General features: G+C 45.6%; 1 protein-coding gene across 2 annotated transcripts; it reads left to right on the top strand.

The window, feature by feature from the left end:
• Positions 1 to 1,038: 1,038 nt before the first annotated feature.
• Positions 1,039 to 6,626, top strand: LOC100383383 (Ubiquitin domain-containing protein DSK2b). 2 transcript variants are annotated; one of them, NM_001176038.1, is made up of 8 exons: positions 1,435 to 1,497; positions 4,085 to 4,816; positions 4,889 to 5,106; positions 5,203 to 5,316; positions 5,382 to 5,440; positions 5,581 to 5,609; positions 5,991 to 6,074; positions 6,213 to 6,613. In NM_001176038.1, the coding sequence occupies exons 2-8, from the start codon at positions 4,111 to 4,113 to the stop codon at positions 6,359 to 6,361; spliced, it is 1,359 nt and encodes a 452-aa protein (NP_001169509.1). In that variant the 5' UTR covers positions 1,435 to 1,497; positions 4,085 to 4,110; the 3' UTR covers positions 6,362 to 6,613. The 2 variants fall into 2 exon arrangements, with proteins under 2 accessions (XP_023155948.1, NP_001169509.1); XM_023300180.2 differs by lacking the exon at positions 5,991 to 6,074 and having other exon boundaries at positions 1,039 to 1,497; positions 6,213 to 6,626.
• The last annotated feature ends 6,374 nt before the right edge of the window (positions 6,627 to 13,000 follow it).

Here is a 13,000-nt window from a genome sequence, read left to right as displayed (position 1 = left end):
ACTTTACCTTCCACGCCGACACTCTAGGCTCACCTCATGTGTCTCGACTGGTTCTCCTATCCCACGCGCCTCGCCTCGGCGTCGTACCCTTGTGCTCCACGCCCAGCGCCACACAGCGTTACCTCAGCTACTGAGGTGTGGACCCCAGTGCCAGCGCAGACAGCTAGTGCGCCTGCTCAGCACTCGATCCCGTCCGCGCATCTACCACCGGACCACACGTATCGTAGTGTTTAAAAATAAACAATAATTATATAAAAAATATGCAGAGTGAGCACTCGAACTTGCGTCCCACGTGCTCTAGAAATTTATAGCTAACCAACAGACCATACGTACCTGAGTATTTAGAAATAAACAATAATTATATTTGATTAAATATCTCAATACATATTTATATTATATGATATATAAAACTCGTAGCAAAGCATGTGCAACTGGCTAGTTATTACATTAACCGCGATTAATGCGAAGGGTAATTTTGGCACAACTCCAGCTCTATATTATAGAGAAGGATCGAGCTATGACATGACACATATATTTTTTTAAAATAAACTTCGCGTGGAGCAGTAAGATCGGGACCGGCTTTTGTATATGACTTCTTGTTATTGGTTTATAACAAAGTTAGACTATAAAAAGTATAACAGATAATTATCACAGACCACCAACTCTTAATATACAAGAATCAGTTTACTAACCAAACGATTTTAGAAAATAATTTTATTTTTTCAGATAATCAAGAGGGTCAGCTGCCTGTAAGGATCATGACCTTGAGCTAGAGAATCACGGACTAGAGTTGTGCCAAACAGAGAAAATCCCTATAGTTTAACGTGTATCGGATCCCATCGACACGTCCAGAACCTTCTACTGGTTCTTGCAGGTTCAGTCACAGTGAATCCTGAGTCCTGACATGGCGGCCCCCATCCGCACCTAGCCGTTCTGACCCCACAGCACGCAAGGAATCAAGACCATCCATCCTTACCGTACAGTAAAATCGTGCGCCTCCCCACAAAGTCATTAGTCCTCCCGTCCCGTGTGCGGCGTGTCTGCGTCTGTCTGCGTCTGCGTGTGGTGCGTTGCCTTCTTCCTCCTCGCACACGCCAGGCACGAGACCAACACCCACAGCGCACGCACTCCAAATAGCGAGCCAAAGGCGGGCCGAGGCCACGAGTCCTCCGCCTCTCCTCCGCCGCGTCGCTCGCGCTCCAGGCACGCCGAAAGCCGAATCGGGGCCGCGAGGCAGCCTCCCCGGGCGGATCGACCCCAGGGCCAGGGGCATGGGCGGAGGGGACGCCGACGCCGGCGGCGAGCCCGCGGCCGCGCAGGCCACGCTGCACATCCGGTGCACCAACGGCTCCAAGTTCGCCGTGCGGGCCGACCTGGGCGCCACCGTGGGAACGTTCAAGGCGATCGTAGCCGATAGCTGCGACGTGCCGGCGCCGCAGCAGCGGCTGATCTACAAGGGCCGGATCTTGAAGGACGAGCAAACCCTAGCCAGCTACGGTGCGTGCTTTGCCCTACCCCTGAGTGCGTTCTACCCGTGGTGTGGCGCCTGGTTTCCCCTGTTTTGCTGTGGGCCGCGGTCGATTTGGTTAGTCACGCGTGCGAGGTGCGATGTTGCACTCTTGATTCTCCCTGGCTGGTGTGCGATGTTGCACTCTTGATGCAATGTCCGGCAGGACAAGGAGGTTTGTTCTTTGGCTATCAGTGGCAGACATAGGTTTTTTATATAAGATGTGCCCGCAACCGCAATAAAATTTCCATTACGGTTCTATATAAGGCTGTCCGCAGTCATCCACATTACGAACTACTGTATCCAGTTGAAGTCCATGTTACAGTTACAGTGTGAAAAGAGCCCATCGGCTACTGTAAAATAGAGTTGGCCACAAAAAACTCCATTTATAGAGCGCCTGCCCCTTTACTCTATCTTGCATGTGGTGTGGCACTATGAAATTATGTGTGCGAACGTGATATGGAAGGAGGTAGTTGGATGGTGAATGGAAGATAATTGAAAAGAAATGATATAATATGAGGTAATTGGTATAGAGTTGAGATATATAGTAGATATGACTGCGGAGAATTGTGATATAAGGTAAAGATTTTTGCTGACAAGGACTGAATATTCTTTTTAGGGTATAAATTTAGAGTTGCACGAGTGCGGATAGCCTAATGTATATATAATTTCATATACCCTGCAACTAGAAGCACTACATGGCCAAAGCAGTGAAGCTAGATCCAATGCTAGATACATTTTATTAGTGAAATAAGTCAAAGTCTAGTCGAGATTAAAAAAATTCAAAAGTATGTTCCAAGTAATGTGAATACATCAGACATTGCAACTACCACCAGACACATGTCTGAACTCTAAGGATTAAGGAGACAATATCCAACTAGTAAGATAAAAAAAAACTTGACCTGCGAGGGGTAAGACAGCCCCCGAGTATTGTATTAAGAAGAAGACCTTCTCACACAAGTCGAGAAAACCCCCGTACCCCTGCCCCACCCATACACAGCGGCATCGAAGCCCATATGAGAACGACCACGACCGGGGATGAGCCTTAGACTTGTGCTTTGGCATGGGACATACGAGGGGATTTTTTTTAACCACAACCTGAAATTCGCTCCGACGGGGAGTCGAACCCAGGACACGAGGAGTGCTACTCAGACCACCTAACCAACTCGGCTAAAGGCCATTTCGCACTAGTCAGATCAATCAACCACCACAAACACATTTGCATTCTACCTACACAGATCACAGCGCAAAGACGTCAAAACTTTGCATCTGAAAAATTAAAATTCAATGCAGGATGCATTGTATTGTGTACAAAACTTCACAGCTCAATCCATAAACACCAAAGAAAACAAACAAATTACCAAGATGCAGAATGCCTTGGGCCCCAAGATGCGATTGGCATCGTTACGGTTGTAGTGCTCGTACTGCTGAGAGCAGACATCAAGGCGTCGAGCACGTGTGCAGGCAGGATGCCGAAGGGAGGGCGCTGAGGACCCTAGGCTGGGGGCGGCAGACGCGGTGGACTGGGCGGTGGGCGCTGGCTAGTGGCGACCTGGCAGTTGGTGCGTGGGGGCTAGGGCAGCTTGCTCCAATGCTCCTCGATGAGAAGACAGCGTAGGGGAAGGGATGCCAGGGTCTAGGAGCAGGTCCCTGCTGGAGGTGGGTGGCTTAGGGTGTGCCATGGCCCACCTGGACCACCCTGTGGGTCCGCCCCTGTTGGCGATGATAGTCATGGATGATGCCGTATACTCGGAATGCTCCGTGGTAGGTGCAGCATCTACTTAGCGCAGGGAGAGAAGTTGGTTGATAGCTTATGATAGCAAAAGATGCAGCAAGAGAGAAACACATGTTGCTTTGATGCCTTGGCGTATGACGTGAATGTAGTTCTGAATATGCGGGAGCCATGCAAGCCTTGTGTAGTTGTGTGTACTGCACCCCTTGTTGCGTGGTTAGTGTAGCAGAGTTTATCAGCAGGTGACTGGAACTTATGCATTTCATACTGTTGTTATATATGCTGATACCATGATGTATCTTAGTGATCCTTGAATTGGAAGGATCATCGTTTCCATTTTGAGTTCTTACCCATAGTTTTTTGTAGCGTTGGTAAAGGACTCTTCTTGTTAACCGTTACTATTGTGATCCACGAGTCAGACGTAAGGATTAGCGGTTACTTTTTGTCGTCTTTTAGATGTCAACATGAGCCATCCTTTTTATTTAGGGGACATTATCCATGTGTTAACAATCTCAGTTAAACAGAATGGTTCTAGATGAAATACAAAGATATGTTTAAAAGATTCCACGGAATCTCATGGAGTCTTTTTTGTGTTTTTATTTACACCTATTCGATTCTGAACTCACTTGCAAAGTGCTTCATGTTACCAGTTATCACCAATTACAAATCAAGGACTTTCTGAATTTTGTTAGTTTCGCGATCAAAACACTTTTGTGTCTGAATTGTAACATTCTTTACATTCTGATTTGACAAGCTGTTGTCTGATTTAGGAACTTCACTTAGCAGTGTGTTCCTTTATTCTGTTTTTGTTTTCTCTTGTAACCTTATGCTTTCTCCTTTTGAAGGTGTGGAGACAGACCATACAATCCACATGGTACGTGGTGCTGCGCCACCACCAGCATCCACTGCACCTGCAGCCAACCAAGAACCTACCACTGCTGCTCCTGCCAGTTCCCCAGCAGCAGGATTGGGTGGCTTGTTGCAAAATCTGGGTGCTACAGGGGCTGCTGCTAACAGTGGGGGTTTGGGTTTGTTTGGATCTGGCCTCCCTGAATTAGACCACATGCAACAACAGCTAGCTGAAAATCCTAACTTGATGAGGGAAATAATGAATATGCCACTCATGCAGAATTTAATGAACAGTCCTGAACTGATACGCAGTATAATAATGAACAACCCTCAAATGCGCGAGCTCATTGATCGCAATCCGGATCTTGCTCATGTCCTCAATGATCCAAGCATCATGCGCCAGACTTTTGAAGCAGTTCGGAATCCTGAACTCATGAGGGAGATGATGCGGAACACAGACAGAGCCATGAGCAACATTGAATCTTCTCCAGAGGGATTCAACATGCTCCGTCGCATGTATGAAACTGTTCAAGAGCCTTTTCTGAATGCGACAACAATGGGTAGCGAGGGTGATCGAAATTCGAATCCATTTGCTGCACTTCTAGGAAATCAGGGGTCTAACCAAGCAAGAGACTCAGCTGCAAATGGAACAACTACAGCTTCAGACACCACATCAGGGGCTCCAGCTCCAAATACTAATCCACTTCCGAATCCTTGGGGTCCAAATGGTAAGTTTTGGATATTCAGTTTTTCGTGTTGGTAGTTGTGTGCATCTTTGTTCAAAGTCTTAAAATCAACAGCTGGATCTGCCCAAGGAGCAGCAAGATCCCCTCCTGCTACCAACACTAGGAGTACTACAGCAGGTGGCCCAGGAGGGTTGGGTTCAGCAGATTTTGGAAGTACTCTTGGTGCCAGTGGTGGTGGCTCTGATGCTACCTTCTTGACTCAAGTTTTGCAAAACCCAACTATGATGCAGATGATGCAGAACATTATGTCTAATCCTCAGTCCATGAATCAGGTATGATGCCTGAAATACTTTTGTTGTGAAATACTTGATAAAGAGCATATTTCTTGTCCTGCTTATGCATAAAGTTCTGATACCTTGTTGATGCAGCTGCTTAATATGAATCCAAATGTACGTAACATGATGGAATCCAATACTCAAATGAGAGAAATGATTCAGAATCCAGAATTTATTCGCCAGTTGACGTCTCCTGAAACATTGCAGGTGATCAATCATACTGCTCTAGCTTCATATGCATCAAAAATACTAAATGTTTCTCTCTTTTGCAGCAATTAATTTCATTCCAGCAGTCTTTGATGTCACAACTTGGCCAACAACAAACTGGACAGTGAGCATTTTAACTTTTGATTTCACCTTTTTTTTTGAGATACTACATGCTTATTTAGCCTAGAGAAAGTTTTTTTCATTTATTCTTGTATTGCAATCCCTAACTTTGTGCACCGATTGGCTTTTTTTTGTTTGATCCAGGGAGCGGACACAATCAGCCTCTGGTGCAGGTAACTCCTGAATTTACTGTCTGCAGTTTCGAAACGGACTTACTCAGAATTTATTTGCAGTAGGACTTATTGATGTTTGTTTCTTTACATTCTGTATGGATAAATCACAAGATCAGTTTGAGCATTGTTTCCAAAGGTCATTTAAATATTTATCTTGGATGAAAATTTCCACATGAGAATTGTAGTATTCTTTGACCGAGTGACTATACTAGGGAGAAGCCTGTGGGTTTCCTGATTTTTTGAGCTAATTCAACTCTGTTGGGGTCCCAAGTCTTTGGCAGAACTTGACTTAATTTAACTTTTTAGACAGTTGACTGCCTTTCTAAATGGATTTACATGTGCCCTTGCTTATTTAACAACCTTTTGAAACTTGAATCCTAGGCAATGTGAACCTCAACACCTTGATGAACATGTTCAGTGGGCTTGGTGCTGGTGGTGGCCTAGGTGTTCCAAATGCTCCTAATGGTTAGTAGTACATAGTCTGTTCTGTTAATGAAAAAAATAATCCTGCATTTCCACTAAGTATAATCTCTTGAAGCTTTTCTCTTTGGATGTTTTTTTTTTGAGGTTTTCTCATCAACAAAGTAATGTCAAAATTTGCAGTGCCACCAGAAGAACTGTATGCAACACAATTAGCTCAGCTCCAAGAAATGGGTTTTTTTGACACACAGGAGAACATCCGAGCCTTGGCCGCCACTGCTGGAAATGTTCATGCTGCAGTGGAGCGACTTCTTGGAAACATGGGCCAATAGAATATGATGACGAACATAACTGTGTTCTGATCCATGCGATCTGTAGTTGGCATTGTGAGATTATGTCTGGTTCATTGGTTTTAGACCTGAGATTGAGAGGCGGCATCTAGATTCTGTGTTTAAGGATGAATAAAGAGTGTACCGGTGGAACCTTACATATAAATGTGGGCTGGTGTCATGGTTAAAATTGTTGTTGTTGGTACATTGGGTTGCTGTACATATGGATCTTTTGCAATCTTATTTGCATTGTACATGGACAATGTTTTATGTAAGAGCTGATTCCGTGACCAGGGGTCACGGAGGGATTGGAGGGGATTGAAAGAGAAATGAACTAATTTCCCCTCAACCCCTCCAATCTCTTTGTGATCCCTGGTCATCAAATCAGCCCTAAAGGGGTGGGGGTATGTAGTACTAACGATGTTGTGGTTTCACTTTGGATTGAAGCTGGTACAAAATAAAGCTAAATGAACAGGCTAACGTGAACTCATAAAAAATGTATTTGGTTGCAATAGTTGGTGTTCCTTCATTTTTGAAAAAAAAACTCAGCTGGTTTTAGTCATTTTCATATGATTTTTGCATAGGAGTTTGAATCCTAACTTTTACTATAAAGGTACATCTATGCTTTTCAAATGTGCATGACTTAAATTTTTCAAAGCCACCAAAATAAAGGCTTAGATCTATCTACAGACTACAGTGTATCCCCTTAAGCTCTTCCTATAGTGGAATATGGCAAATTATGTCACTTTGATGGCGTTCTTCAATAAATTATCTTAAGCTGAACTTGAAAAAATGGGTTGATCGAATAGGCTCACTTCATCAAAATAATCATCCGAGTGATTAACTCGTTTGATAAGTGAGCTTGTATTCTCGTTGGATTGATGCCCCTCCCTTCCATTGGGCCTGCGTTTGATGGCGCATGCGGCCATGAAGATGACCGCGACAAGGAAGGTGGTGGCGATGGAGCCAATGGTGCGCTGGCAGAAGCCTTGGAGCTGCATGCAGATGGACAACTAGTTGGCGTGTCAGTTGCCCGAGTGCACCACATACACAATGCCCCGTCACTACGGTGCCAGACGCCGTTAGCAGCGCCATCACCACCACGTCGCATATGAGCAGCAACAAGCCCCACGCTCGTCGCCTTACTGGGCAGGACGATGCCCACCACAGAGAAGGGTAGCGACAACACTAGGTATCTTGCGCTGACGGCATTAGCCACCAACATGAGGTGAAGGCCGAGAAGTCATCGAACTTCATGTGGAACTAGAAGGAGTTGGCGAACATAGACAACCTCTTGTCAGTGGTGTCGGTGTTTAGTACCGATTGAGCACTATGGGGTAGCCCACACAGTGCTTTTGGGGGGGACGGCAATGTCGATCGTTGCTCGATGGTACGTGCGGATGCATGTCGATATGCTGTTCGATGAGGCTGTGTGAATGCATAACACCCTACATCATGTGTGGTGTTGAGTATTGGATTGCTTTGGGTTTACAGATTACAAGTAGCCATGGAGGTGAAGGAAGGAGTTTCTATCAATCTAATGGTGAGCGAGAGAGTTTTTGGTAAGGGTACCTCTGTAGCCTTATATAGCTGACTAGAGAGATATATCCTTTATAGATCGTTTGAGTCTATCATCTTCTACTACGAGCGTGCCTACTCTTCTATGTTTGGTTGCTTTTCCTCCGAGTTATCCTCCAAGTAGTTCACTGTCTGGTCGCGTGTAAAACGCGTCTCTGAGTCCCGCACTCCTTCTGCGACAAAGGTGCATGGTAGCATTCTTGGGCCATATTCTTCGGGACCGCTTCCCACTTGGTGTGTCATCTCTTCTGTAGTTTCTGTTTCGTCTGGATACGGTCCGATAGTACAGACTATTGCACGACTTATCGGGGGCCTATCAGGCGACCCATGGAATTTATCCACGTTTCAATGACCCATAGGATACGTATCTCCCACAAGCCCCCGAGGCTCAAGCCATTTTTTACAGTAATTGGCTCGAGACTCCAAGAATGAACTATGCCATTTGACTGTATTTTTTCGAGTGCAACATTTTTCCATGCTCAGATCAGAGGTGCGCCCAATGGGTGTAGCCCCCGAGCTTCGAGCTGATTTAAGCATCAATCAACTCGAAGGTCCCAAGATCTTGTCCTCACATGATTTATTTTGCTTCCTCGCTACGAGTAAACCACGTTTCTGGTATGACGACATCTAGCCGACTGACTTTGGTTTGAGGGTGTTTTGGTCGACTGAGGCTTAGTCGACTGAAGCATGGCTGACTGAACATCAATCAGGGCATGTTTGTCGAGGGCCTGCTAAAGTTACTGACTGAATTCAACTGATAGAGGTCCAGTTGACTCAAGTTTGACCGATCAATCTTTTGTTGATCTTGAGTCTGTCGTCTTGTAGGGCTGTCATTGTATTGTGGATATTTCACGGATTGTGTTTTCCAGAAAATCTAATCAGTGCACCCAATGGGTGCGCCCAATGGGTGTGTATGCCATCTTGTCCACATAATAGTTGTTTGAAGTGACGGGGCATAATAATATGCCTGACTGGTTGATTTACTGATCGATGCCATGTTACGCCAAAAGGTGACATAAGCGTGCAATTATCTTGGAAATCCAAACGGCTCTTGAAGGCTGGCGATTGTTCGTTGTATGATCGAAATATGAAGAGGCACCCTTTTGTTTCTTTAAATAGACCAGCAGGGTGCTATGAACTCCTTCACTGGCCTTACTTCTCCTTTCATGCTATCCTCTTCTCCTCTTCCAAAAACTCTAATGGCGGGAAAGAAGGACGGCAAGGGCTGGAAGAAAAACAGGGGCGACAAGAGGGAGCGTCCTCCGACTCCGCCATTGGAGGACTTCGGCGACTCGGAGCTCTCCGATGAGAGGACTCCTCCGTCGTCCCCTAGCTCCCCGTCGTCGGTTTGCACGGACGACTGAAAGCACCTAGAGGGGGGGGGGGTGAATAGGTGATCCTGTAAAAACTTGAAACTTAATCCACAAAACTTGATTAGGAGTTAGCACAATTAAGCCAAATAGCTAAAGAGAAGAGCTTGCACAACACGATAACCACAAAGAGATCAACACAGAGATGGCACAGTGGTTTATCCCGTGGTTCGGCCAAGTCCAACACTTGCCTATTCCACGTTGTGGCGTCCCAACGGACGAGGGTTGCAATCAACCCCTTTCAAGCGGTCCAAAGACCCACTTGAATACCACAGTGTTTTGCTTTCACTTTACTATATCCCGCTTGCGAGGAATCTCCACAACTTGGAGCCTCTCGCCCTTACACTTTGATGTTCACAAAGAAGCACGGAGTAAGGAAGGGATGAGCAACGCACACGAGACACGAAATCAGAGTGCCAACACACACACAAGTCACAACAAGAGCTCACAACACAACCCGGCGAGTTCACAACTCAAATGAGGCTCTAGTTGCTATCACAAAGAATTAAATGCGCGGAATCGAAGTCTTGGTGCTTAGTAATGCTTAGAGAATGCTTGATTTACTCCTCCATGTGCCTAGGGGTCCCTTTTATAGCCCCAAGGCAGCTAGGAGTCGTTGAGAGCATTCCAGGAAGGCAATTTTTGCCTTCTGTCGCCTGGCGCACCGGACAGTCCGGTGCGGATTTCTTTCCTTCTTTGGCGAAGCCGACCGTTGGCACTTTGGAGCCGTTGGCGCACCGGACACTGTCCGGTGCACACCGGACAGTCCGGTGCCCCCTTCCGACCGTTGGCTCGGCCACGTGTCTCGCGTGGATCGCGCGGCCGACCGTTGGCCCAGCTGACCGTTGGCTCACCGGACAGTCCGGTGCACACCGGACAGTCCGGTGAATTATAGTCGTACGTCGTTAATCACTTCCCGAGAGCAGCAAGTTCGCCTGAGTCAGCCTGCACCACCGGACAGTCCGGTGCACCCAGACAGAGCTGACTTTGGCTGAACTAAGCCATCTTTAATTTCAACTTGATTTTTCCTGTTTCCAGCACTAAGACACAATACATTAGTCTCTAAAACAATGTACTAAGTCTGAGAAACATACCTTTATACTTGATTTATACTTTGTCCACCATTTAACACTGAGGCACTTGTGTTGGATACTAAATCACCAAAATACTTAGAAATGGCCCAAGGGCACATTTCCCTTTCAATCTCCCCCTTTTTGGTGATTTATGCCAACACAACATAAAGCAAGTAGAACAAGTGCAAAATCCTTTCAAATAAGAACTCAAAATTGTTTTGATTCAAATTTGGCATATATGGATCATTCTTTGCCACCACTTGGTTTGTTTTTGCAAATCAAACTCAATTTCCTATCTCTAAGTCAAACACACTTGTTGAAACATAAAGAGAGATATTTCCAGAGAAATTGATCAACGAGTTCAAAAACTCCCCCTTTTTCCCATAATTAAGCCTTCTCCCCACAAGAGACCAACTTTTGACAATAAGAGGCAAACAACCAACTTTTGACAATAAGAGGCAAACAAGAGTATTTTGACAAACAAAAACTCTAACTCTACTTTTTCAAAATTTTCAAGTAACTCTACTTTTTCAAAATTCTCAAGTGGTAGCTGATCCATTTCTTGCTTTGGCCTTATTTTCTCCCCCTTTGGCATCAAGCACCAAAACGGGATCAATTTTGGCCCTTCAACCCCATTGCCTCACCAAAATCTTCAACTAAGAGTAAAAAGGCAATAAGAGTACAAAGATGAACTTGGAATACGTTACTCTTTCATCGGAGTGCAGTGGAAGTCTTGCATGGTCCAAGTCCACTGTTTCCCTTTCAAACCTCCTTTGAGACTAAATTAAGCAAACTCAAGCACGCAGTTAGTCTCAAAGGGTCAAGTTGTAGCACATCTCCCCCTAAATATGTGCATTACTTGCAAATGGACTTGTGAGGTCCGGGGAGTGCTTGTACAACTTGAGCATCATAAACAACAAAATGCATTAAGGAATATGATCAAGGCATAAACTCATGTATGCTATAAATCAATCCAAGTTCCGCGAATCTAAGACATTTAGCTCACTACGCAACTTGCAAAAGGTCTGTTCATCTAATGGCTTGGTAAAGATATCGGCTAGCTGGTTCTCGGAGCTAACATGAAACACTTCGATATCTCCCTTTTGCTGGTGGTCTCTCAAAAAGTGATGCCAGATGTCTATGTGCTTTGTGCGGCTGTGTTCAACAGGATTATCCGCCATGCGGATAGCACTCTCATTATCACATAGGAGGGGACTTTGCTCAAATGGTAGCCAAAGTCCCTGAGGGTTTGCCTCATCCAAAGCAGTTGCGCGCAACACTGTCCTGCGACAACGTACTCGGCCTCAGCGATGGATAGGGCAATGGAAGTTTGTTTCTTAGAACTCCATGACACCAGGGACCTTCCTAAGAATTGGCACGTCCCCGATGTACTCTTCCTATCGACCTTACATCCAGCATAGTCGAAGTCCGAATATCCAATTAAGTCAAAGGTAGACCCCTTTGGATACCAGATCCCGAAGCAAGGCGTAGCGACTAAATATCTAAGAATTCGCTTCACAGCCACTAAGTGACACTCCCTTGGATCGGATTGAAATCTAGCACACATGCATACGCTAAGCATAATATCCAATCTAGTAGCACATAAATAAAGTAAAGACCCTATCATAGACCGGTATGCCTTTTGATCAACGGACTTACCTCCTTTGTTGAGGTCGGTGTGTCCGTCGGTTCCCATTGGAGTCTTTGCGGGCTTGGCGTCCTTCATCCTAAACCTCTTGATCAAGTCTTGCGTGTACTTCATTTGGGAGATGAAGGTCCCATCCTTGAGTTGCCTCACTTGGAACCCAAGGAAATAGCTTAACTCGCCCATCATCGACATCTCAAACTTTTGAGTCATCACCCTGCTAAACTCTTCACAAGACTTTTGGTTAGTCGAACCAAATATTATGTCATCGACATATATTTGGCACACAAAAAGATCACCATCACATGTCTTAGTAAAAAGAGTTGGATCGGCTTTCCCAACCTTGAAAGCATTAGCGATTAAAAAGTCTCTAAGGCATTCATACCATGCTCTTGGGGCTTGCTTAAGTCCATAGAGCGCCTTAGAGAGCTTACACACGTGGTCGAGGTACCGTTCATCCTCGAAGCCAGGGGGTTGCTCCACGTACACCTCCTCCTTGATTGGCCCGTTGAGGAAAGCGCTCTTCACATCCATTTGGAACAACCTGAAAGAATGGTGAGCGGCATATGCTAGCAAAATACGAATGGACTCTAGCCTAGCCACAGGAGCAAAAGTCTCCTCAAAGTCCAAACCTGCGACTTGGGCATAACCTTTTGCCACAAGTCGTGCCTTGTTCCTTGTCACCACCCCATGCTCGTCTTGTTTGTTGCAGAACACCCACTTTGTTCTCACAACATTTTGCTTGGGACGAGGCACCAGTGTCCAAACTTCATTTCTTTTGAAGTTATTGAGCTCCTCTTGCATGGCCAACACCCAGTCCGGATCTAGCAAGGCCTCCTCTACCCTGAAAGGCTCAATAGAAGAGACAAAGGAGTAATGCTCACAAAAATTAACTAATCGAGACCGAGTAGTTACTCCCTTGCTAATGTCACCCAAAATCTGGTCGACGGGATGATCCCTTTGAATCATCGCTCGA

The sequence above is a fragment of the Zea mays genome, chromosome 1, assembly GCF_902167145.1.
Source record: "Zea mays cultivar B73 chromosome 1, Zm-B73-REFERENCE-NAM-5.0, whole genome shotgun sequence".
NCBI lineage: Eukaryota > Viridiplantae > Streptophyta > Magnoliopsida > Poales > Poaceae > Zea > Zea mays.
Note: the sequence above shows the minus strand (reverse complement) of the source record. Positions and strands in the feature narration are given on the sequence as shown.